Below are 27,205 nucleotides of genomic sequence, written 5' to 3'. Positions count from 1 at the left end.
TTTTTCAGTTTGAGGATTTGGCCCACATCGCCCCAGACTCACAAGGATGATGAGAGGTTCACAGTGAGTCATAGCGAAGAGATTACTTGCTTCACAGTGACCTGGGACTCTCAATACCTCATCACAGGATCTCGAGATATGTCGCTCAAAGTGTGGCAAGTGGTGGGAGGGAAACTGGCTCAGGTATATATTACGTTTTTCGATAAAGATTTTACTAGGCTAACCTCCATGACAAGTGTGATCTAGTTTTGAACGCCGGAAGTCTTAGATTCGATTCCCGAAGTACCTACTAAAATCTTCGGGATGTACTCCGTCGAATAGCTCCTTGTAAGTGAGTTGAGGCCAGTGGAGGTATTATAATATTTGAAAAGACGATCGATGATATTATTCTCTTAACTAAAAAGACTTGTAAGGATGACCTACAAAAAACTTTCCAATTTCAAGTAGGTATACTAACTATTTTTATAAGGAACGAATTCGAAAAATGGCTAGTAGATATTCATTAATTATTTCTTTCCTTCCTGGTCTCCTATAGGTTCTTGTGGGTCATACAGATCACGTATCCTGTGTAGCTGTGGCAGTTACTAATAAATCCTTGGTAGTGTCTGGATCCAAGGATTCGAACCTGATCGTATGGGACATGGAGACAGGAGGAGAGGAACACTTCCTGGCTGGACATCTAGGTTGTGTTACCTGTGTCAAGTTAGCAGGAGATGGAACTGTGGCCATGTCCGGTATGTATGAGAAGTGACCATGGAGTTTCACCGCCATTTTTACATGGGTGCTCGCTGGTACCACGGGAAAAAGTGGAAATTATCGCGTGGTACCAAAAAATTTTTATGTCAATTTTAGATTTGTGAGGTGTAGAAAATAGATAATGTACACGAATTTTTCTTGTGCGATAAGTATTTTTGGAGATATTCAAATTTTTCTGTGACACTCATATATGGGTTACCGGAACGTCACCGGAAAAAAATTCTTGGTACACGTGACCCAAGGGTACCGTAATTTCTTATGACGAGTACCCAAGGGTACTCGTCATAAGAAATACATTGAATTGTAACCCATCAGTGAGCTACACGTATCAGAAAGGAAGCAGTTCGGGTCACCCACATATGAGTTTCATGTACCTCGTTAGCCTATGGGTGTTGCCCATATGTGAGTTTCATGTACCAGGTTGGACACGTCTGACACTCATATATGAGTTATGTGGCGCTCAACGTGTTAATAATAACCTTACAAATGTAAAATTCAGTATATAATTATTTATTTATCATTGATTAAATTTATGTTATTAATTATTGGCAAGTTTATTAGGCATCCCTGATAAACTATGAGCTATTCTTACCGTTTAATTTTGAGATACGTCATGTTTTTCATCCTTTTTTGTGAAACTATACTTGAAAATACCTATGATATTTAGCTATACTGATACCCATATTGTATTATGTAGTTCATGTATTGTATGCCAAATAAATTGTACAAATAAAATTACAAATTACAAAAAGACTCAAGTGTACTTCAATCGGAGTGGCAGAAAACTCTTAAACTATGCAACATAAAACCGTAAGAATACCTCAGATAACACTTTCTATGTCCACATACTACCTTCCAGATCTACCACCATCACGTCCTGCAGGACCTAAACGTCCCCTGCGGCGCCTCCTCAAGAAGGAAGTCTCCCTGGACACTTACACCTGGCAGAGGAAATATGGTCACCTCACCTCATCCATTATGATGGCCGCTGTTGATGAGAGGTTGAAGAGAAGATTCTCCGTGTCTGCTTCCATGGAAGAGATCTCCAAGATTCCCATCAAGGACAATGTAGGATCACAGGTAAGGGATGTCTGTCAGGAGATAGTAATAGCCAGTGGAAGGTAACCACAAGACGAAACTACGCCTAGAACTTCATTTTTATATGGCCAAAGTCAACAACAACACCACCAAGAAACAGGTTTTGATAACTGCTTCATCATCTACCTGATGAAGCTTTGCAATGTTTATAATCAAGAGCTAAAGTTTTTCAAGAGATATACATACCTTTATAGGTATTAAATGCAGTCTTAGCAATTTAGTTAGGGTTCACAGCATCATCCCGTATTTAATCCGTTTAATAAGAGTATTATGGTCACTATTAGAAAACATCAGCACATAAATTTGCTCGCCCGAAAATCAGTCTCAATTGTTCACGCTCTGTGTTATTTCACAATAAAAGGCACAAAAAGGAAATTACAAAATTTATAGCCAAACTTTTCGAAGGGATATCCTAATACCCCTAATATGAGCAATGGAGGGCGGAAGACTCCCATGACTGTCCCTCCTTCCTTCCTCTGAGTTCTTTTCATCTCCTCCCTCTTCCTCTCAATGTACATCTCATTAGGTTCTTCATTAATATTCGTTGTTATGGCCATGTAGAAGTCGAGCAAGTTGTAATATTTTGACATTTAAATTATCTAATGATGTTTGCTCCTATAGGACGCACGCCGATACATAAACTTTTATGCTTGAACGAATTATTTTTCCGTTTGAAACAAAATCTTTGTAGGATTGTCGGAACTTTAACTTTATCTTGGTAGAATGGTAGGCATCGCACTGTAGAAGTAGGCATGCCAGATTTTCTTCTAGAAATTTAGAATGGATAACGGAGAAGATGGCAGGTATTTTGGACTATCTATTACAAAAAATTTCATTCCATTTCTACATCCCCGTTAATAATTTCTTTTTATTTAGACATTCCCGATACCTCATTGGTAAGAAGCGTCCACTAGTAGTGACTCATTCCTCAAATACCACTAACCCTATTGCAATACTTCTTCTAGGGTTTGGGACCAGAGCAGGCGGCTCTTGCACAATCGCAACATTTCGACCAACTAGAAGCTCTTTGGAACAAGAAGTCGCCGCCCAGGTCGCGCCGATTCGAACACTCCATGTCCAAACAGAATTCATACTCCAGTCGGCAACACTCTGTCGACACAGATGAACTGTCGTCCCCTGTCGATGAATTTGGCGAATAGAAAGCGACGCCGAAACCAGAGAACTCAGAGAAGTGGAGTTTTTTTTTTTTCATTTAAGAGGTTCGCTAGAGGGAACTGTTACTGCTAAGGTCTTATCGTCCCGAAATCGAAGAGAGAAGAAAGACAGAATAGGAGAAAGCCAACCTTTCCGAGAACGAACCATATAATATGTTCATCATAAAATCCGTCCCAGGCGGGAATCGGACCCGCGGCCCAGCGCTTACAAGGCAGACGCGCTAGAGTAATGGAAATGGATAATTAAAGACGAAATAGGTGTTTTTTTTTCCGAATAACACTAATCCCCCCCAAAAAAAATCAATAATATCTGTTGATGCTTACCTTACCTATAAATAGATGGTCTGTTTATCAGAAGAAAAAGATAGAATCATTACGTGTTTCAGCATTTTCAGCTGTTATTGAACATGGTTAAGTAGGTATTAAGATGATAAGATGTAGGATTGTAGGTACTCGTAGACAACTCTAGTTAATAACAATCATTATTCATTTGAGTTTTCTGTTTCAGATTTTAATTTTCGAATAAGTTCTCAATAGTTTAGATAGAGTAGATGTTTAGATAAGTAGTAGACAGATTATGATGATATTTAAGGCTTTCGGAATATTTGCGTTTTTTCGAAGAAAAAACCAAAGAATGGTAACAATCATTAAGTTAGGTAAAATTTCATGAAAAAATTGTTAGATTATCTTGTAAAAACTTTTTTTTTATATAGTCAAGTCCATTTCGTATCTGAAATAAAAATAAAATAGTTTAGGTGAATACTCATTACATCCTTCTATTTCAATATGGTCGTTGTCAAAAGAGTTTCCAAAAGATGGTACCAATTAACCAATTATTTATGTATAATATCTTACATCGTAGTTCTCTATGTATAAAATCTAAATTATAAAAAATTCCATTCTTGAAGTTTAGTTTCTCGTTCCACAATTGTATGGGATAAAATCAATACTGTAGAAGTTATAATAACAATAGTTTACAGAGTAAATTTATGATTTCATACAATCGTATGCAACAAGACATAGTAAGAAAAACTACTTATAGATACATAAATAATATTTATTATTGTAGGAACACTCATTTGATACATAGGGCCATGTTATTTCTAGTCTAGGTTTTTACCTATTTAATTATTTTTTAATTTACGTTCTTTATGGTTGAAAACAATGAAAATCTTAGATACTAAAGCTACCTAACTCTAACAAATTAGATGTCATATAAATTCTTGCAAATTTGATGGGGTTCTTATGATTCTTCGTACACATGATGTGAGTACCTACAAAAGAAATGGATCTTTGCAATAAATTTAATTTTAGTTTCTTGAAAATTTAACTGTTGTGATTTGTAGACTATTTTGAAAGACTCAATAGTGAATAGTTTTTTCGTTTTGAAATTTCCACCTTTCCTGTTATTTTCTTTTAATTTTATAACTGTGTTACATTTTCGAATTACATTTAAGAAAATATTTAAACCTTTCAATAGTGTTTATTTCATTTAAAAAAATCTCTGTGACCATTATATATTTCTTTTTATCACATTATTATTTATTATAATTATTATATTGTAGCTATGACTTTTTTTTAAAACATACATATTATTCCCTGTTACTGTATAATAATTCATGAAATAAATTATAACGTCCGACTGTGGACTAAAAAATCTTCAAATACAATTTTAAAACAATTGATTGAGAGTTGAAAATTTTCATTGATTCATTCCTTTGGTAAGAGTTTTTGACACAAACCCACTACCTGAAGTCCTCTATGGAGTAACACAACATGATAATAAGTCAAAAATTCTCAAACTTTCTAACAACGATATCCTAAAACATCTAATAAGACCGCATATAATTTGCCATTGTTGTACTCTAAGCTTTTAAGTTTCAGGTAGGGAGGTCAGTGGTCACCTATCCATTTTCTCTTTCCACTCGACGTTGCTGTAACACATGTAAGAAATGACAGAATGATGTGTGCCCAATGTGTCTAAAATATCTTTTCCCGTCTAATGGCTTTGTTACCTTCATGTTATAATTACATAGGTAGTTTTACAAACATATTTAAAGCTGTCTCACAACTCTTTACAAAGTTACGTGATTTTAGTTTTTACAAATCTTAATCCTGTTGTTATATCCAACTCCGCACTGATTTTCAGCTCTCAAATAATATTGTGCCATTGAAAAATATAGTGATCTAAATCTAAAAAGTATTTTGAGTATTTTATTTTTCTCGATATTTATTTCCTTTTCAGCGTCTTAGTAGTCAATGCACTAGAACTAGAACAGCATTTTGGAATTCTGGAGTCTGGAGATTTATTATTAATATGTATTGTATCTGGTGGTGTCGAAAAAAATGACAGACCCGAACTGCTTCCTTTCTGATACGTGTAGCTCACTGATGGGTTACAATTCAATGTATTTCTTATGACGAGTACCCTTGGGTACTCGTCATAAGAAATTACGGTACCCTTGGGTCACGTGTACCAAGAATTTTTTTCCGGTGACGTTCCGGTAACCCATATATGAGTGTCACAGAAAAATTTGAATATCTCCAAAAATACTTATCGCACAAGAAAAATTCGTGTACATTATCTATTTTCTACACCTCACAAATCTAAAATTGACATAAAAATTTTTTGGTACCACGCGATAATTTCCACTTTTTCCCGTGGTACCAGCGAGCACCCATGTAAAAATGGCTTGGCGCTCAATGTGTTAAAGATTCTGGAGATTCTTTTGTACCAGTAGTGGGCTACTAGAATTATCAAACAATGTTGCTAAACGCTCAAGGTTTACAAAACCTTGATCTTGACATTGCCGAAATCTAGAGTCTAGACCAGACTAATTTTGTTATTCAAATTACCACGCGCCGCTGTTTTGATATTCAAATCCTCATTAGAATAGCTACAGACTTTCTGATTGTCCTTAGTGTCGCATAATTGTTTACTTTTGACCTCTGAATACATTTGGAACAAGAAAGCACGAGGCAAACTGATAGCCTGGTCTACGATCTCATGTTAAAGTGTTTGTTAATTTCTGAACAAGTTCGGAGACTATGCTTAAAAAAATGAACAGTCTTCAAGCATGATCATTGACCAAAGTTTAAAACGTTAACATGAGGTTCAAAACACGAGTAAATCATTTTCAAGTTTATTTCTCGTAAACCAAGTGAAGTTACTAAAATTGATTTCATGTTTCCTGATTATGGCCGATCTTACCATAGTGAACACAGTGTCAAGGGTTTTAACGTCATGCATTTGGTTTACACAGGCTGAAAATGAGAACACTACAAGTCGGTAAAAATGGAATAATTAATAACAATATAACTTATGTCCCATTTTTCTCCTTAGAGGATAGGTACCTACCTACCTACCTGTATGTATGTATAATTTCTAAAATTTCCTATTATGAAATTCGGTTTCAACAAAACCTTTTTGAAAAAGAACATGGAGACGGTCAAAATCTCTGGTTACCTGTAACGGCTACTGTGCCATCTCTGGAAACATCGAGACAACTGATGGGAGAAGAATGAGGTCGTTTTGTTGAAGATTTTCTGGGTAGTTCTGGTTCTTCCCCTAACTCATTGTCCTCCTTGCGAAAACTCCAGAATGTTAGCCGGGTTCCTCCTGAGAAAATGAAATGAGAACCCCCCCTCCCCCAGTAAGGTCTACAGTTCTACTACATTACTAACCCCCAGTAAGGTATACACTCTTTTATGCCTGATCTTAGCACAGAGAGTTTTCAGTTAATCCAAAGTTTAAGAAATACATACTAGCCTGTGGAAGTCAAATGGCTGACGTAAAAAACCCTTGACACTGTGTTGACTCTCCGTGGTAAGATTGGCCATTATTGTGTAGAAAAGCACTTTGAGCTTGCAACTTTTGATCAACACTTAACGTGAGACTGTAGAGTTAAATCTCATGGTTAATACCTTTCTGACCATTTTCATCGAAACTAACATGAAAAACTTCAAAAATTCGATGTTTTCAATTTCGTCACTAGAGTGACCGTCACTAGCGTGACCAACTTTGGTCAGCTTGCAACTTTTGATCAACACTTAACGTGAGACTGTAGAGTTAAATCTCATGGTTAATACCTTTCTGACCATTTTCATCGAAACTAACACCCATATTTATGAACAAAATGCTGGCTCTTAAGTTCGTGCTAAGCATAGTCTCAAGGCATTTGATTGGTCAATTTTGACTTGAGACTGATCTAAGAACGATCATTCTTGTTCATAAATACGAGTGTAAAACTCATTTTACATTGCTGCTCTCTTGTTTTCCGGAGCTGCTACTTACCAGACGTGATGAGAAAGTCGTCTTTATCCGTAACCAGTACGTTGGTAAGTGGTGTATTATGAGGGGTGGAAATTATCCTGCACAGATGTCCACTGTGAAGATCATACACGTAGATTCTGCCATCTAAACCGACCGCCACTGCTCGCTGATTGTCATTGGCTAGACATATTGATTTCACCTTGACACAGAATTGGGGGAAAAGGTTCAGTAAAGATCATTTTGGTTGTTCTTCAAAGAAAGTTTGGTCTTTTTCGTCAAGTAGGTGATACAAGTTAGTCAAGATGATAATCCAACGGAAAATCGCCTGTGTGTTAAAAAAAGAGGAGCTGGTTGAATCCCAGGGTCAAGTAAAATATTCCCTACAGAAATTTTGATCATCTTCAGGACCCCTGCAGAAATTTTGATTGGAATTAACTTGCTGATAGCGTGAGCTACCTTATTGACGAATTGGGGCCATCTACTAAGACACAATAACATTCCCAATAAGTAGCTCTAACGTTCCTAATCTAACTATCCACTTACTTTTGATTTGTGACCTTTCAGACAGTGTATTTCTGTTCCAGTGGCTAGCGTATAGAGATACATCTGATTGTTCTCACAGGCAATCAGTAGAAACACGGAATCGGAGCTGACAGACAGCATTGATATTGGAGACGGCAAGGAGACGGTATTGAGAAGTGTGTAGTCATCTAGAGACCAGAGGCAGACAGAACCATCCGTGGAACCTGATATGAAAAAATAAAAAAAAAGTTACAGTTAAATAAAGTTGGTAAAGTAAAAGGGGCATTAAAATAAACAGAACCAAACCCGTACAGATGAATTTTGGGATGGAAAACGGAGAAAACATACAACTAAATGGAGAAAATTTTAATACTGTCGAGAGATTTAAATATTTGGGCTCCACCATCAAAAACAAAGGAGAGTTGGAATGTGAAATAAAGCATAGAATAAATTTAATACAGCATGGATGAATTGGATGGGTAGGACAAGATTTGCAGACCATCGCACAGGACAGACATGAATGGAGAAGGCTGGTCAGTGAAGTCAAGGACCCTCGCGGTCTGTGAAGACTGTGGAGTAAGTAAGTAAGTATGGATGAATTGGAAGAAAATATCAGGTGTATTGTGTGACCGAAGAATGAATGTCAGAATGAAAGGAAAAATACATAAAACAGTGGTGAAACCAGCAATGACATATGGAGCGGAGACATGGGCGTTGAAGAAAGTGCACGAGAAAAGTTGGAAGTGGCTGAGATGAGGATGCTGAGGTGGAGTCTGGGAGTGACAAGGATGGATAGAATAAGGAATGAAGTGATAAGGAACAAAATCAAAGTGACTGAAGTGACCAAGAAAATACAAGAGAGAAGATTACAGTGGTACGGGCATGTAATGAGAAGAGATGGAGAATATGTCGGGAAAAGAGTGAGACAGATACAAGTGGAAGGACGAAGGACGAGAGGCAGGCCGAAGAAAAAGTGGGAACATTGTGTGAACAAGGACCCAGAGCAGGGTTTATCAGAGGAAGATGTAAATAACCGAGGCAGATGGAGGCTGCTATCAAAAAACGCCGACCCCACTTGAGTGGGAAAAGGCTAAGAAGAAGAAGAAAAAGAAGAAGAAGAAGAAGAAGAAGAAGAAGAAGAAGAAGAAGAAGAAGGTAAAGTAAAAGGGGAAAAAGTGTACGAAGAAAACGACACAAAATAAAAATAATAAATAAGATAGAAAACTCTCGGAAATTTTATGAACTCCCGGAAACTTGTGTAGGTATGCAATATGTAAAGCAATATTAGTTGATTTACCAAGTGAAATTTTATTATTTGGCGATTTTGTCATCAAATTTGTTTTAGAAGGTTGTGATTCCTACACTCATGTAAAATTCAGATTTTATCCCGAGATTCTAATGAGCTATGTTTTTAAATGCTGCAAATTCCTATTTGCTAGTTCTGGGTTTTCACCCCTTATTTTATGAACGCCTGTAAGCTTGTGTAGCTATGCAATATGTATTGTAGAACAATATTAGTGGATGTGTCTTATCTTCTCATGTAGGAAGAAGAATTAGCCACCCTATAACGTAGAGAAGAATTAGCTTCCGTTTTCTCAAAAGGTTTCTCTTTTTTCTGTGTTGTTTAGATCTTGTTTAGACTGCGGGAGTAAAGGGACTTTTCAGTCTCATTCTCGCAGGATAAACAAGGTATATTCTATTCTACTTCAAATACCTCTGCTACCTAGAAAAAAGCGTCCTCAACTTCCAGTAAGTTTATTTTACCTGACACAAGTACGTCTCCAGGAAATGTGATCCTAATAGACGTCACGGGTCCCCTGTGGTGATCTATTTTCACCAGAACTTCTTTGGTCTGCATAGAGGTGATTATGATTCTAGAATCTTCTCCACCACTGATGAGTAGGGTGTTGTTGAGAGCCGGCACTATACAGGATACTGGAGCGATGTGCTCTCTGAAAACAAATAAAGAAAAAATCTCGATGGAGGACTCAATAACTTTGTGAAGTTCCATATCAATTGAGATGATATAATCTCCACCACTGATGAGTAGGGTGTTGTTGAGAGCCGGCACTATACAGGATACTGGAGCGATGTGCTCTCTGAAAACAAATAAAGAAAACATCTCGATGGAGGACTCAGGAACTAATACTCTTCACTATCTAGGTGAATTATTTCTTAGTTCATCATTATTTTATTATTTCATCTTAATTTAAAATAAAGAAAAGTTGTATTTCCGCTCGGAAACGGTTACGATTCCGATCTTGGATTTAATATGGTTTAGTACAAGCGGTATTATAGACTCGTAGAAGCTTTACCCGTCCTTTAGGGCCCCTACACCTAAGCCTCGGCCCTCCGTGGCTTTTTGTGTACTACAGGCGCTGTCACGCCCAAAGAGAGGAAATGAGCCTCAGAAGAGGAAAAATTCTGAAAGGGAAATACCTACAACTGAAATATGAAAAATAAAAGACGAATGAAAATTGGAGACGTCAGTTACCTAAATATACATCAAAATCCTGTACAAAATCCCTATAAATTATTATGAATGATGGGGTTATATAAAAAAATGCCCAAATTTTAAGTTTTTTTGTACCATTAGTAATTCATCGTCTTGTGTTGCTAAATTCAGTTTTCCACCACTCAGTTATTTACCTATGTACCTGTCATCTGTCATTAGAACAACAGAGGAAAAGCAACAGAAACAGTCCTCTGGTCATAAAAACAATTTTTTGAATTCTGATTTATATGAACGCCTGTAAAAGATAAGAGTATGCAATACACACTACATTTCTAGTGCAGATGTCAGATTACAATTTTCATTATTTTGTCTCCTGATTCCTGATACCGACTTATTTCTACTTTTAAGATACCTATCGATTAAGTGATTATGATTACTGAATATACTTACTTGATTCTCAACTTAATCTCATATGTATTCATATCCCAGATAATAATGGATGTATCATCAGATCCGGAAATGAGAAAATAATCCGATGGACATTTCGATACATAGATGCATAATATCTTGCCACTGTGACCTAAAATGGAAATACGGGGGAGGAATTGAATAAAGTTACAAAAACAATTATTATACATGACCTAGGTAGGACTGATATTTAGTTTTAAATATGTAAAAACACAAATACCTAGTATCCAATAATAATAAAAACGGTAAGAATAATGTTTAAATATGTAATTTGATCTTTTGATTTACCTACCTCTAAGACCGCTCTTCCGATCTAATTTTGAAAACGATGCAAAGTTTTGCACCAATGTTTCTGCATTTTAAAAACCAAAATGGACCACTTTTTCTTGATTTATTTATTTAGGTATCACCAATTCATGTATTTTATTTCTTGCCAGTATTTTATTATTATTATTATTATTATTATTATTTATTCTCGAGATTTATGCGCCATTAATTTTTTCCTCAAATTAAGTCTTGTGTTAGCTTAGATCTAAACTTTACCTTTAAAAGTATGCACTAAAGAGTTGGCCATTATCCTCCACATCTGAGGGTCACCATCATGGGGTACTACTATAACGTGTTGTCCATTGGGGGTGGTCTCTATCAGATTTATCTGGGCACCAACATTGAGAGCTGAAAATTTAAGAAAAATAATAATAATAAAATTGAGAAACCAAGAGTAGAATACCAACAAAAAATTTATCCTTTTAAAAATCCAGGCTCAAAAATTATGTAGCTACGTACTATATAAAATTATTTTCACTTACCAACATTTTAAAATTTCATCAAATTTGGAGTCCACAGACAGCGGAAATATTTCATTCCAAGCATTTATTTCAAAGATATGAATGCACCCTGTAAAATTTCGTAACTTGAGGGAATAGCTTAAGGTGAAATTCGTTTTAGCTGACGTGTAAGTTTCATCCCCTCAATTCCGAGTAAAAACGGGGACGATCAGATTTATCTGGGCACCAACATTGAGAGCTGAAAATTTAAGAAAAAGAATAATAATAATAATAATAATAAAATTGAGAAACCAAGATTAGAATACCAACAAAAATTTTATCCTTTTAAAAATCCAGACTCAAAAATTATGTAGCTACGTACGATATAAAATTATTTCCACTTGCCAACATTTTAAAATTTCATCAAATTTGGAGTCCACAGACAGCGGAAATATTTTATTCCAAGCATTTATTTCAAAGATATGAATGCACCCTGTAAAATTTCGTAACTTGAGGGAATAGCTAAGGTGAAATTCGTTTTAGCTGACGTGTAAGTTTCATCCCCTCAATTCCGAGTAAAAACGGGGACAAAACGAGGAAATTCAAATGGATTCCCTCCGGATTTTTATGCGATAACTCTCCACTTTTTTCCTTTGTTTTGGGAGAATTTTTGACACTTTTTTTACTCTATGTATAGTTGCTCTCCTGATTTTTTTTCCCTGTCCAGGATTTTATATTTTTCCCTTTGATATTAAAAATATATATATATAAAAAAAAAATAATGGAAGCATAAATGTTTTCTATTGTTTTGCCTTCCTCCAATTTAAAATGTTATTGTTTGACGATTTCGATGATAACGTTCTATGATTTCAATTCATTCTACATGGATTATGCATTTACCTCTTTCCAACATCCCAGGCTTAAATGCCCTTTACAATAATTCGCAATTTACGCATCTGTGTTTTCAAAACTAATCCTGGCATGGGAAACAGATTCTATTTCGCCTCTCGAGATAGACATGTAGTCACATTGGGTGTGTAGGGAGAGGAGACTGCTCAAAATATGGGTTACCAAACCGGCACTCTTTCCAACATCCCAGGCTTAAATGCCCTTTACAATAATTCGCAATTTACGCATCTGTGTTTTCAAAACTAATCCTGGCATGGGAAATAGATTCTATTTCGCCTCTTGAGATAGACTTGTAGTCACATTGGGTGTGTAGGGAGAGGAGACTGCTCAAAATATGGGTTACCAAACCGGCATAGCTAAATAATAGATAGTTACTTACTCTTGATTTGCAGAGGAAGTGGGGGCTGTAGCCAACTATTGAGTGGCACTAACAGGGGATCTGTATACCCATCACACCATGCCATGGCAGCTAGTACCATTCTACACATCAGAGGACTACTGTCTGTAAGTCAAAACAAACAGATTCCTGTAGATGTAAAAGGTGCTACAATACTTATAATAACTAAGAGATGGGTGTACTTATTAAGAGATGAGACTGTTGAAAAAAAAAAATGCGTTATGCTATTATGCTGTTGACTATATTAGTGTATTATGCTGTTGCAAAAAAGAAGAAGAAAAAAAAAACAGCCTTTTGAAATACATATTCAACCAAAAGAGGACTTTTTGATCATAATATATAGATGAGAATGGAAATTAATAAGCTAGAAAGCTAGTCATAATTCACAAGGTGTTGGTTACCGGGTTAGTCTAGGCTTGAATGGACTTTTTTTTACAGTCCTAGCAAGCCTAAACCGATACATCACCACAACGTAAAGATCAAAGATATTCACCTAAAAAGCATCCTTCACACTAACCTTGTATTTTCCTCAGCCAGCAAATAATTTGAGTTCCAAGCTGTAGCGTATCTCTCGTCAGAACATCACTGGCTTTCCTTATCGTATAGTAGATCAGCTCCACATCACGGTCTAAAATATAGCAGCGAGCATGTTCTAAGATCGATCTGAGATAGGAGACTGAAATGGTTCTGACGGCAGCGAGAAGGAAGTCGAAATTACAGAGCGTCACTTCTTTCAACAATTTGTAGTCACCTGGGGGGGGAAAGAAAGGTTGTGGTTATGTACCGGGTTGGGAAGGCAAGGTTGGTAAACTTGCCTTGTTTTTCAGTTACCACTCTCATGTCAAACTGTAGAAACAATGTCCTGTCTCACCTTGTCCGAGCTCATCTCAACCCGGTACATAACCACAACTGAATAGTTTTTTTGTGAACACGAGTACACACTAGCATAGACAGACAAATGAGAGTCGAGGGTAGTCTAAGTCTAAGTGATATACAAAAATAGCACCCAGCAACTAGTGCACTGAGAACCAAGTGAATGGAGGAAAAAAAAAAAAAAAAAAAAAAAAAATCTGCTGTGAACAGTGTGAACATCACACGACTTTCCATATCCTATAAATTTTCAAAATCTTTCAAATTGGACCAATATAATTTAATTTAGTTCAATAGCGGAAAATGAAAACAGATAGCTTTTTTTTACCAAGTGTTGTGTATACCCTTGAAAGTCCTAACTTTTCAATATTAATTTAGTTATTTATTAAATTAACATTAAAAAGATTTAAGCCACATTGTAAACACCCTCGGGTAATTTTGTACAGTAAAAATAAATTGAAATTGAATTGAAATTATGGGTGCAATGACTATAATCAGAGAGATAAAATTAGGCACAAGAGAAAAGTTCTAGATTTAGAAATCACTAAAGCAAGGGGACACGCTCCTTTCTCATGAATTGCAAACAAGAACTGAAGAGTTGACGAGAGGAGAGGTAGGTTAGATGCGAGAACGTAGAGAAGCGCTAAGGAGAGAGACAGAGAGAGAGAGAATTGATAATTAATAATTTGAAAGATATTTTATTAACAACAAATTAAAGGGTTACACACAATACACCTCCAAGCTAAGGCCAAACTTTTAAAAGGTGGGCTCTCCTCTTTTAATTGCTAATAAGTTCTAACTTTACCTAAGATCTAGCATAATTTGTGGTAACTATTATCTTTCAAATTCTTCTTCAATACATAGAGCGTCTAGAGCTCTAGAGCGAGAGAGGAGATGCGTAGCACAGTAGAGACAAGTTCAAGGTTATAGATCACGCGACATGTTGTATGCAACGGTTTCGAGTGAAGGAGACAGGAGTGAGTGAGAAGGAAAATACATATTTGAATCAAGATGTATAGTCCAGTAAATTTTCCCTTATTAGGTACCTACATATTACTTTCTATTTTCCTTATTCCTTTTTAATCTTTTTACTGTTTACTACTATTTTTACTTTCTTTATTTTCTGGGCGTTTCGATATCTCTGGGAGGGGGGGGGGCCTTTTATAACTTGTTCGATATCTCTTACCGTTTAGTCAGTAGTGCCAAAGGCCGCCAACCGCTGCATCCTTACACATTTGTAGACTACATACCAAATTTCAAGTCTCTAGCTCTAATTGTTCTCGAGATATTTTGTGTACAGACAGACACACACGGACCAATGGACTTAAACTTTGGATTTAGGCTCTAGGGACCTCAAAACGTGTTTTGGCACTAAAAACTCACCATCGAAAATTTAACCCGATTACATTACTTTCCTTCCTATAGGATAAGGTTGGGTTTCCGGCACCCTAGTTTTTTTCTCAATGTGGAATAGACAGTTAGCACCCAGGAGTTAGTGTCTTGCTGTACAGACAGACACACACACGGACCAATGGCTGAAACTTTGGATTTAGGCTCTAGGGACCTCAAAACGTGTTTTGGCAATAAAAACTCACCATCGAAAATTTAACCCGATTACATTACTTTCCTTCCTATAGGATAAGGTTGGGCTTCCGGCACCCTAGTTTTTTTCTCAATGTGGCATAGACAGTTAGCACCCAGGAGTTAGTGTCTTGTCCAGCGCAATTTCAAAATTTGGCTATCAACTATCAAATTATGAAAGGAGGAAAAAGCTGCTTAGCTATCTTGAAAGTATCATTCCCAGTTCCTAACTACTGATACTAGTGTATTGGCTATCTATTCAGCTTCCTATTTGTAGTGAGTTTTTCGTATCTTATGAAAAAAGAAGAGGACGAACAAATCTCCCAAACTGAAAATGAGGAAAAATAAGAGAGGAAAAAAAAAAGATTTCATCCATTTAGACTTTGAAATGCGAGGCCCAAGACTCCCAAGAGTGAAAAAATAAAATAAAGAAAAAAACTTTTCAGTTCCTTAATAATGATACTTCAAACCCCGAGCACCCTCTGAATAGACAATATAGTAATAATGAAAATGATATTCATAGATGAAACAAAATTCTGTAATAATATAATTAGAAATAATTAGAGAAATAGGGTCGTTTTTTTCCATTTAATTACGCTGCGAGAAAACTGACTTTCTTTGAAGAGAAAATGAAGAGGAAAAATTCGTAAAGAGAAATCTAGTAATTAGGAGAATGTGGACTGGTGAGGAAAAAGACATTCCTAGAAATAAACAAGCTGGGCCCGTCCCTCCGGAAATTATTTAGCCCGTAGTTTATTCGATCAGTACCTATGTACCTACCTAATTTGTTTAATATTCAGTTTGTTATTATTATTATTATTCTTGATCTGATTTTTTGATTTTACTTTCATGTAATGATTTAAAATCAAGACTAGAGCCCGTCCTCCCTTTATTCCCAATATAAGGTTTAAGACACCCAACCATTTATTGGCCTTGCTCGGGGTAGCTTAACATAGGTGACGCTAAAAACGGTCTTAAAATAACGACTGAAGTTTCCCTCCGGAAATTATTTAGCCCGTAGTTTATTCGATCAGTACCTATGTACCTACCTAATTTGTTTAATATTCAGTTTATTATTATTATTATTCTTGATCATTTTTTGATTTTACTTTCATGTAATGATTTAAAATCAAGACTAGAGCCCGTTCTCCCTTTATTCCCAATATAATGTTTAAATTTGATTTTACTTTCATGTAATGATTTAAAATCAAGACTAGAGCCCGTTCTCCCTTTATTCCCAATATAAGGTTTAAGACACCCAACCATTTATTGGCCTTGCTCGGGGTAGCTTAACATAGGGGACGCTAAAACCGGTCTTAAAATAACGACTGAAGTTATATTGGGAATAAAGGGAGAACGGGCTCTAGTCTTGATTTTAAATCATTACATGAAAGTAAAATCAAAAAATCAAATCAAGAATGATTTTAATCTGAATATTAAACAAATTAGGTAGGTACATAGGTACTGATTTTCTCTAATCACGATCGAATAAACTACGGGCTAAAAAATTCCCGGAGGGACGGACCCAGCTTGTTACTCATAGCTTTTTCGCTAAAACGGCTTTTCTACTACGGGAATTATGTCAAAATTGGTTTGTCAAAGCTCGATTTCATCTCTGGTAAAAGCAAAGAACAAAGAACATAAAAATCGAGATACAGGCACAGTATTTGAATGATTAATTTTTATGACTTAATTTATAAGAGGTACACATTTTTTATCAATGTACCTTTAATTAACTAGCTAACACTTTATTAAATTATTATAATATTTGTATTATTTATTCTAAGGACAACTACAGTTCTTTTGTTTATCAGAACAAAATTACAACTTGGCCTTTTTACTTTTATTTAAGGAACCTTTTTTCCCCTCTCTTTTCCACATTTCTCTCAAGGCTCCTACACACGAAGAGTCCATTTGACTCCATTCTATTGTTCCCATTCTAAATGGCTATAGTCGTCAAATTTTTGTACAAGTCCCCCAGTGGACAGATAATTTCCGAATTGATGTCAATTTTCTATTTACAGGATTAGAGATTCAAGCGATGACTTTTAGAAGTTTTGGATATCCAGCAGAGCTACACAGAATGGACTACGTCCACTATAGATTTCGCTACACATGATGACTTGATGAGTTTTCGATTGGTTTCAGCTTTCAGTCTATTTGGACTGATTCGCCGTGTATAGGCACCTTTGTATCTTTGCTTCGAAACTTCGAATAAAATGAAAAGAGCGAGAAGAAAATGTCTTGTGAAGTCTCAATTTGTTTTGTTTTGTTCTTTTTAGAAAAATAAGAGGACGGAGGAGGAGGGGGACATTTTTAAAATTATTAATTTTCTTGAAAATGAGACATTCATGAAAAGGGCGAGAAGAAAATGTCTTGTGAAGTCTCAATTTGTTTTGTTTTGTTCTTTTTAGAAAAATAAGAGGACGGAGGAGGAGGAGGGGGACATTTTTAAAATTATTAATTTTCTTGAAAATAAGACATTATTTCTTTCGTTTCCCATTTTCTTTTTGTTAAGAGTTGGGCATGAAAAAATAACATTAAAAAATATCAGAATTTCAATTTTCGTGTTTATTTTGAGGCAAGTGTAAACAAATATTTAACTGTGTATTTAACTGTATAACCAATTTAATTAAATTTGAGCATTTCATTTCTTTCGAAAGAAATGAAATTATTTTCTCCAGTCTGAGCTTTTGTAAGAAAGGGTGTCCCGTGTTCTGATATTTTCATCACAATCAAATCGTTTTATCTCCATATTCCTGGCCAAAGAAACTTTTCTTATTTCTTCTTCTTCTTCTTCTTCTTCGATAAAAAAAGGTTGTAATATAATTTCTATTAGAAGAAAAAACAACATAAAAGAAGTCATGACTTTTCAAATTGCATACTTGATATTTTTTCTGATATTTTCATCACAATCAAATCGTTTTATCTCCATATTCCTGGCCAAAGAAACTTTTCTTATTTCTTCTTCTTCTTCTTCTTCTTCTTCTTCTTCTTCTTCTTCTTCTTCTTCTTCTTCTTCTTCGATAAGAAAAGGTTGTAATATAATTTCTATTAGAAGAAAAAACAACATAAAAGAAGTCATGACTTTTCAAATTGCATACTTAATATTTTTTTTACAACTGACCCAGATTCATTTAATGCTGCTCCAGTTTTTCCTTAAGTGATTTTTTAAATGTATGTTTGTAAATTACTTTTCCATGGATAATGTCAATAAAATGAGCATTATCCGTGGATATAGGGTAATGAGTTGGCGGGCCGCAAAAACTCAACTCACGGGGGGGTGGCCTGGTGTAATGTAATTATAATATAATTTTATTTTATTATGAAAACTTAATTGGAATCCCAGAAAAGTTGATACGTCTAACGAAAATGACAGTTGAAGGATCAAGATGTAAAGTAAGGGTGAATGGAGAGGTTACACCATCTTTTGAAGTGAACTCAGGAGTCAGACAGGGAGACGGATTGTCCCCTATAATCTTTAACATAGCACTAGAACAAGCTTTAGAAGAAGTTAATTTACGGGGTCGAGTCCGTCAAGGTGTGTTCAGGTTTTCCAACCAAGTTTCTCGCCTGGTCATTGAATACTTTCCCCTTTGACCGGGAAAATATAAATGTCCCAGGGTGACATACAGCATAAGTCCTTAATCATGCATTGTGGGGCAGCTCCAAACACCCAAAAAAATCAGCGTTACTCACTCATTCTCCCAATGACAAGTACGAAAAAAATTCTCCTCAATAAGCTAGATAAAGGCATACTTTAGAGATTCAGACCGTAAGATGATAAACCGGGACGTGCAAACAACTCTTCCAACTGGGATAACACCATCAGCAACAAACAACAAAATTTGGACCGATTGCAATACTTTCATTACTAGTATAGCTCCGCTATACTGTAGTAATAGAAAGTAAAAATATCATCCATAATTCCATACCCTTGCAAGAGCTCAAATAAAAACCAGCTGCAACATCGACAATCCTCACAATGAAGTCGCAAAACAGACGGAAAGTATTACAATCCAGAACGACATTGAATCTGGGGGAGATAAACACACATTTATAAAATCCGTACAGCACCACGGTTTCACACAAGCTCCTCTGTTCGAATCATGCTCGCAAGGGGATAGTCGAGATGCAAATGTAGCAAGAGCTCAACATGCTTGGATTTCCCGCTTTTTTTAAAAAAATAAATAAGAGAATTTCTTTTTTTTTATTTAGTGACAATTTATTTCTGTTAGAGCATACTAGGGGAAATTTTATTACGGCACGAACATACACATCTCGCATTCTTTATTGCGAGATATTTATGGAAATGCCGGGTTTTCAGTATCGCTTTCGACGGCACAATACATACTCGAGACCTTAGTGGTTGGGATTTTCTTGTTCTTGTTAGTTGGGTGTTCTTGTGTGTTAGTGGTTGGGGTTTCTTGTTACCTACTCCGGTGATATCACCTTGAAGAAACAAGCAAAGTGGGTTTAAAAATCAATGAAACCAAAACAAAAGCAATGCACCTTAAAAGGAACAAACATGATGATTTCAAGGAGCTAAAAGTTGAGAATTATACATTCGAACGAGTATCCACCTTTAAGTACCTAGGCACAACACTATCAGAAGAAAACCTAGAAGATATGGAAATCCAAATAAGACTCGTCAACGCTAATAAGAGCATGCATGCATGCAAGAAACTACTATCCTCCAAACTTCTATCCCACTGCTCCAAAAAAAGACTCTACAAAACGATAATAAGACCTGTATTGATGTATGGCTCAGAAAACTGGATAGTGACAAAAAGAACAGAAAGGAAATTAGTAACTTTTGAGAATAAAATTCTAAGGAAAATATATGGACCAACATGTGAAAACGGCCAGTGGCGAATCAAGCACAACAGAGAAATAAGGGACCTCTATAATGAACCTGATGTTGTGGGGGAAATCAAAAGTGGGAGGTTACGATGGGCAGGCCACGTCCAAAGAAGAGAAGAAGACTCAAACATCAGAAGTATATGGGAACACCAACCAGAAGGACGGCGGCCGAGAGGAAGACCGAAGAACAGATGGAAGGACCAAGTCAGAAAGGACATGACCATCCTCAATCTCACAACCGAGGACTCTTTCAACCGGGCTCTATGGAGGCAAAAAGTTGGCGAGGCCAAATACCTACTAGGGTATGCGTGGCCATGGATGTAAGTGTAAGTGTAAGTTATTAGAGTTGTCAGTTTTTTTTTTTTTTTTTTTTTTTCGTCTGGCTGTTCGCCCTTTGTTTCAAGTTTTATTTTATTCCGTTCTATGTATAATTCTTGTTGTCATCAGATGGAAAATGTAAACTTTTTTTTAAAGATTCTGAACTTTTCAAACGAAGGCCGTGGGGATCCGGGAGTGACAAATAAAGTTGTTTTTCATTACATTATACACTAGGCGCTCGTACCTACATATTTTCTTTGTTTCCATCAGCATCGTGCATTTGTAGGTGAATACTTCGTCTGTAAGTACCTACATAGGTACTTACTTTGTCTGCTTGCTTGAGAGTACATTTTATATTATAACACAATAGAATTAGTGGAGATGCCTGGACTACCATTGAATTAGTGGAGATGCCTGGACTACCATAGAATCAGTGGAGATGTCTGGACTACCATTGAATTAGTAGAGATGCCTGGACCACCACAGAATTAGTGGAGATGTCTAGATTATTATAATATGTAAGTATATGTACAATAATTGTAGGTACACAATTAGGTATATCAAATCAAAACCTATTCACAACTCATCAATAGTTAGATTATTGTATAGAAATACTAAACCTGAATGAAATAAATTAATGACAAACCCACAGGAGATTATTTCAAACGTACTCGTATTATACTCCTATAAGTCACAATAATCATTATAATATCCTCATTCCAAAGCAAAACGATCTACGTTAAACGTTGAATGCAAGGAATTCTCGCATTCTGATTGGTTCTTTCATTTTGGGTTGATGACTCATTGCTGCCATATCCATCTGGATGAACCATAGTTCTGTTATTTTTTCCTTTATTGCTGTGTATTATTCTTGTTTTCCTGAGATTATCTCTAGCTCTTTGTGTAGCAGTTTCATGGAGGAATAATTTCCTTTATTGCTGTGTATTATTCTTGTTTTCCTGAGATTATCTCTAGCTCTTTGTGTAGCAGTTTCATGGAGGAATAATAATAATAACACCATTACTTTTAAATACCTAACATATTTCCTGCAGTGAAAATAATGTGTGGTATTCCACAGGAAATGCAATGACAAATCTCGGTAATATGTTACCTAAGCGAAGCTAAGTTTGTATTATCGTCACTATTACTTCTATTATTATCTACTGCCTTTTCATCAGGGAAAAAACTTCCCAATCCCAAGAGAGCTTTGCTAAGCTATTCCAAAAATGTCTCATCTTCCTCGCAATATATTGCATAGTTTCTCAAGTTACCTAAGCGAAGCTAAGTTTGTATTATCGTCACTATTACTTCTATTATTATCTACTGCCTTTTCATCAGGGAAAAAACTTCCCAAGAGAGCTTTGCTGAGCTATTCCAAAAATGTCTCATCTTCCTCGCAATATATTGCATAGTTTCTCATTTTAATAGGGGCAAAGCGAAGAACATTAATGTCACCAGAAACATCTTGTTAATTTATTCTATCGTATTTTAGATGCAAACTTTGGTGAAACGCTGAAAAGGTTTTCGTAATGGTAATCAGTTACATGTAGGTACCCAAAATTTCCCATTTAATCTTATTTTATCTATTCTATTGAACTCAGCTTTACCTCATGTCATCTTATTATATTATGTTTACACATATCATGGTTTCTCTTGACGATATAATTTGGAAACAGGAAATTTGAGCCCATTAAAACCTGGATAAAAACTCATAATTCTTGACCAGACGATTCAGCACCATTTCTCACTCGAGAGATGACCCTGTATGGCAAACCCTCTCTCCTCTCTTGGCCACAGGCGTATTTTAGATGCAAACTTTGGTGAAACGCTGAAACGGTTTTCGTAATGGTAATCAGTTACATGTAGGTACCCAAAATTTCCCATTTTGTTTCATCTATTCTATTGAACTCAGCTTTACCTCATGTCATCTTATTATATTATGTTTACATATATCATGGTTTCTCTTGACGATATAGGTAATTTGGAAACAGGAAATTTGAGCCCATTAAAACCTGGAAAAAACTCATAATTCTTGACCAGACAATTCAGCACCATTTCTCACTTGAGAGATGACCCTGTAGATTTAACAATGGTAAATCAACTCACAGTTATGGCAAATCCTCTCTCCTCTCTTGGCCACAGGAGTAGTAAACTATAGGAATACAAGATTACAAGCATATCCTGCAAAGTAAAACCAAGCTACAATAAGCTATATTATTACACTATGTCCTGCAAAGGTCCTGGTGGCACACTCATTAAAGAGTTAAAACCAGGGAGAATGAGGTTGTAAATATTGCCCAACCTTTGCACCCTCATACATTGACCGTTATGTATTCAAAATTTGCATCATGGCTGAAATTTCATCCGATTCAGCACAAAAAAGTCCCTGTTTCCAATTTTCCTCTTCGTGATATTCCCTTTTCTCTTTGTTCCATCATATTTCATTGTGTACGCTTAGAGTCATCACGGTGTTCCATTTCTTCAGTTGTGGTGATGCAAAGTAAACCAAGCTACAATAAGCTAATATTATTACACTATGTCCTGCAAAGGTCCTGGTGGCACACTCATTAAAGAGTTAAAATCAGGGAGAATGAGGTTGTAAATATTGCCCAACCTTTGCACCCTCATACATTGACCGTTATGTATTCAAAATTTGCATCATGGCTGAAATTTCACCCGATTCAGCACAAAAAAGTCCTCGTTTCCAATTTTCCTCTTCGTGATATTCCCTTTTCTCTTTGTTCCATCATATTTCATTGTGTACCTACGCTTAGAGTCATCACGGTGTTCCATTTCTTCAGTTGTGGTGATAGGGGCTTGTAAGTATTCTGTCAAGGAGGTTAAGTATTTCTTTATTTCTTTTGACAGTGTCAGAAATGGTAACTTTATCGCTTACTTTACAATTCCTTAAATTCCATTGTTGGTATAATGTTGATAGGGAGCTTCACAGAGTTACCGGGTCTTCTATAAAATGTGTCATAATACCTACCTACTCATAATTTTATTTTGTCAATGAAATTTGAGATGTGTCTTACTAACTGGATAATTTAGCTATGTGTTTGTAGGTACGAGTAATAGATTTGATTACACCTACTCTTCGATTGTCTCAAATCACAAATTTTGAAATCTAATCTAGGGTGTACAAAAATATAACTTACCTCATAAAATATTCGTAGGTATTTTTTTTATTTTATTGGTGGAGAAGTTTTGGATTTTGTGTGATTTGTTTGTGATGAATAAAAAATATCATAAAAAATATAGCATTTTATTACTTACGAGTAGTGCGAGTACTATTCAAGTTCTTTCATGTAAGCGTATCTTATTCTTTGGACGTAAATGTCAAAGATATGTATCCTTTATAGGGTTTCATCAATAGGAAGAGCGCAAATTTTACTGAAATATGCGCCTATATTATCCATAAAATTTTATCACTCGATATATTTGCCATATCGGAAGTATATTTATCCATAAAATTTTATCACTCGATATACTTGCCATATCGGAAGTATATTTCCTTACAGTACTGTAGAGGGGTTATTTACATTTTGTTCATAATTATAGCTCACAGCCAAATAGAATTGTGTTTACATATAGATATATTGTGTTTAACATGTGTATTTGTTTAATATGGTCGCGGTTACCAAACAATTTGCTGAAATATCTAGATGACGCTGCAAAATGAAAATTGAGACTTGTTTTCCTGCATGAGCGCAATTTTACCCACCTACACTTGTACGTTGTTCTATTTCTAACAGCTGTGACTCGGAGGGTATACAGAATAAATATCAATATTGCAATAGAAATTTGGTGCTTAGGGGGCCCCTTGGGGTCCGAATTCCGTCGTTTTAAAATTGAACAATTTAGATTTGAACAAAACTCTAAAATATCAATTTAGTCGTAATTGTAGCCTTTGGTTCCATTGTCAACTAACATCATTAATCGCTACGGGTTGTTATGTCCATATCTTTCGGTATAATACCAAGACCTATGCTACAAAGTTTATCCCTAAACCTTTTTTTTTTAATTTTGATAGTTTGATACAATTTAAAATGCTGGTCACTTGCCGTTCTCGAGTTAAAAGCAAACCAAGACAGAACAAAAGACTCTATGTAGAATGATAAGTATTGATGAGATTAGGACTACCTATGTGTTTGAGACTAGTATTTACCGTTCCATTTAGGGAACTCATTTGAAAGGGTATGATATGAGAAATAGGAAACTAATGCAATTGGTTCATTTCTTTTCTCAACCCCGCCTTGAGCTTTTCAAAAGGAATGAAATTCAAGAGAGAGCAGCTTCTCTGCAGGAATTGCTATATCTATGCAAAGTTGTGCTTTATTCCTATGCGATATTGTGTATGTGCTTCTCTATGTTCATGCTTTAGTATTGATCAAAACTTTCTGTATTACTTTATTTCTTCTAAAACACAACATGGAGATAATGTTTCATAAATGGGGTATTGTTTTCCATCTCTCTCTTGAGACTGAAATGGTTCTGACGGCAGCGAGAAGGAAGTCGAAATTACAGAGCGTCACTTCTTTCAACAATTTGTAGTCACCTGGGGGGGAAAGAAAGGTTGTGGTTATGTACCGGGTTGGGGAAGGCAAGGTTGGTAAACTTGCCTTGTTTTTCAATTACCACTTCCATGTCAAACTGTAGAAACAATGGCCTGTCTCACCTTGTCCGAGCTCATCTCAACCCGGTACATAACCACAACTAAATAGTTTTTGTGAACACGAGTACACACTAGCATAGACAGACAAATGAGAGGGGTTAAGAGTTGAAATTTATTATTTTCAATACTCGCAAGAATCGAAGTGTAATACGAGATATCGTGTTTTGTTAAAATGTTTTTCTGTGTTACTACGAGTATTTTCGTTATTTTCTTCACTAATGGGAAGTGTAAGCTGAGTCTGCAGATTAGTTTCAAGTTTATGTTCATTGGGTTTCAAATATTTGCTGCAGATTTTTAATCGATAAAAATTGCAACCTAAAATGTTCTTTAGAAATTTAAGACCCGATACTCCAACAGCAACAATATTGGAAAAAATTAGGTAGTAAGAAAAATACTAGAATTCTAACCAAGATAATACGTTTCTGTAACCTCCGCTTCTGTAAGAAATAATACGTTTCTGTAAGAATTAGAGTGAATTTCAACTTACCTTCATCCTCATCATCAGATTTGGTGATTTCATTGAAGAGTAAGTTTCCAATTTCTGCATGTAGTGCCAACGTCTTCTCTTCAGATGGAAGATAAATTTTCCTCGCAATTTTCGACGCCAACTTATGTCTCCAGATGTTGAGAATTTTTCCCGACATAAATTTTTCCATCAGGAGAGGTTCTGAGGGAACAACAGGAAATTTGTTAAACTTTAAACATCACATCACAAACATCACATTAAACATCACAAAGTGAGTGAAATGAAGAAAAATGGCAAGTTCTCTTTTGTCTTGAGGTGGTATTAAGTTCATAATGCTGTTTTTATGGAAAAAGTTCCTTAAGGGTGTCGGCCATTGGGGGTTTTACCCTGCTCAGTGTATAGATACTCTACGAAAATTAATAGAAAGCACTTGTACTTAGAAGCTTAGGTAATACATTATTATTATTATTATTATTTCCTTCTCCTTTTTATTTTTCTTTATTTCACCTCAACTTTTGGACCAATAAATTTCATGTTTTTTTCCGACATGTCGTTCAAAATATGGAAAAGGAAAGCATATTCTACACATATTGTATAGACTATGCGAGTATTTCATAATAAAACGTAACTACCTAGCTAAATAGAGCACATACTGAAACGAATCAAAACGGATTCACTTCACATTTGGGTGAAACAAAAGCCGAACAGGATACAAGAAAGGTACGAAATATAGAAGATACGCCAGAGGAGATGGGAAAATTAATGTACATCGATATCTGTATACCCGGACAGACCAACAAAAAATTGAGGTTATCCAAGCGATAGAGATAGAGAAGGAAAGAGAGAGAGGGAGAGAGAGACAGGGAGAGAAATAAAGAGTGCGAGAGAGAGAGAGAAAAACAGACAGGGAGAGAAAGACAGAGAGAGAGAGAGAGAGAAGGATAGAAGGAACGAGAGAGAGCGAGAAACAGACAGACAAGGAGAGGGAGAAATAGAGAGAGAGGGAGGAAGAAAGAAAGGTTAAAACAAAAAACATGGAAAAGGTTGTACCTTGACGTGTTTCAATGAAGAAAACAAAGATTCTGTAGGAGAGGAAATAGCTAGCGGGTATTTCTTGCTTTGCACATTGCATAAACAAAAAGATACCAGGCATTCATACAAATTTCCAGATTATGGAACTATCCTGCCCTCCTCTTTTCAATCTTGGGACGATAAGACCTCCGTTCTCCTAGTAAATGATGGACGAGACAGCTTGTCCACCCATCCATTATTCATTATCAGCATTACCCGGACCCTCCTCTAATTAATACTCGAAAAACAGCGCCATAAAGACGAGGTTGTCCCTGGAGCATACATAATTTAATTTATGCTCACAATTAGTATAGGTTGTGGGAGAACATGGGGAAATATGAATGTATGCAGGGAAAACAAAAGATTTTATGAATATGAAAACTGCACTTCGGGTAATGTAAGGCGCCTACACACGGGAAGTCGATCGAATGGACTGAAGCTAATACAAAACTCGCCGTAGTGCTATTTGTGATGAACACAGCCCATTCTGTGATATTGCTGGATTTTTGGCACATCCGAAATAAATCGCGCGAACCCTTTA

At 35.9% G+C, this 27,205-nt stretch overlaps 1 protein-coding gene across 1 annotated transcript in view; it reads right to left on the bottom strand.

Moving 5' to 3' along the window:
* The window catches only part of LOC103517582, a gene marked incomplete at its 5' end in the record, with an annotated part of 35,232 nt that extends 9,438 nt beyond the window's left edge, over window positions 1-25,794 (bottom strand). The window contains 12 exons of the mRNA XM_026829618.1: window positions 1,725-1,847; window positions 6,241-6,293; window positions 6,496-6,648; window positions 7,324-7,501; window positions 7,846-8,048; window positions 9,589-9,776; window positions 10,730-10,859; window positions 11,291-11,422; window positions 12,803-12,925; window positions 13,338-13,596; window positions 25,131-25,198; window positions 25,615-25,794. Of these exons, the coding sequence (XP_026685419.1) occupies window positions 1,725-1,847; window positions 6,241-6,293; window positions 6,496-6,648; window positions 7,324-7,501; window positions 7,846-8,048; window positions 9,589-9,776; window positions 10,730-10,859; window positions 11,291-11,422; window positions 12,803-12,925; window positions 13,338-13,596; window positions 25,131-25,198; window positions 25,615-25,794 (1,790 nt within the window). The remainder of the gene's footprint in view (window positions 1-1,724; window positions 1,848-6,240; window positions 6,294-6,495; window positions 6,649-7,323; window positions 7,502-7,845; window positions 8,049-9,588; window positions 9,777-10,729; window positions 10,860-11,290; window positions 11,423-12,802; window positions 12,926-13,337; window positions 13,597-25,130; window positions 25,199-25,614) is intronic.
* Between the last annotated feature and the right edge of the window lie 1,411 nt (window positions 25,795-27,205).

This window comes from Diaphorina citri, unplaced genomic scaffold (assembly GCF_000475195.1).
Source record: "Diaphorina citri unplaced genomic scaffold, Diaci psyllid genome assembly version 1.1 scaffold1897, whole genome shotgun sequence".
Lineage (NCBI taxonomy): Eukaryota > Metazoa > Arthropoda > Insecta > Hemiptera > Psyllidae > Diaphorina > Diaphorina citri.
The sequence above is the reverse complement of the archived record's forward strand: the minus strand, read 5'-3'. Positions and strand labels throughout refer to the sequence as shown.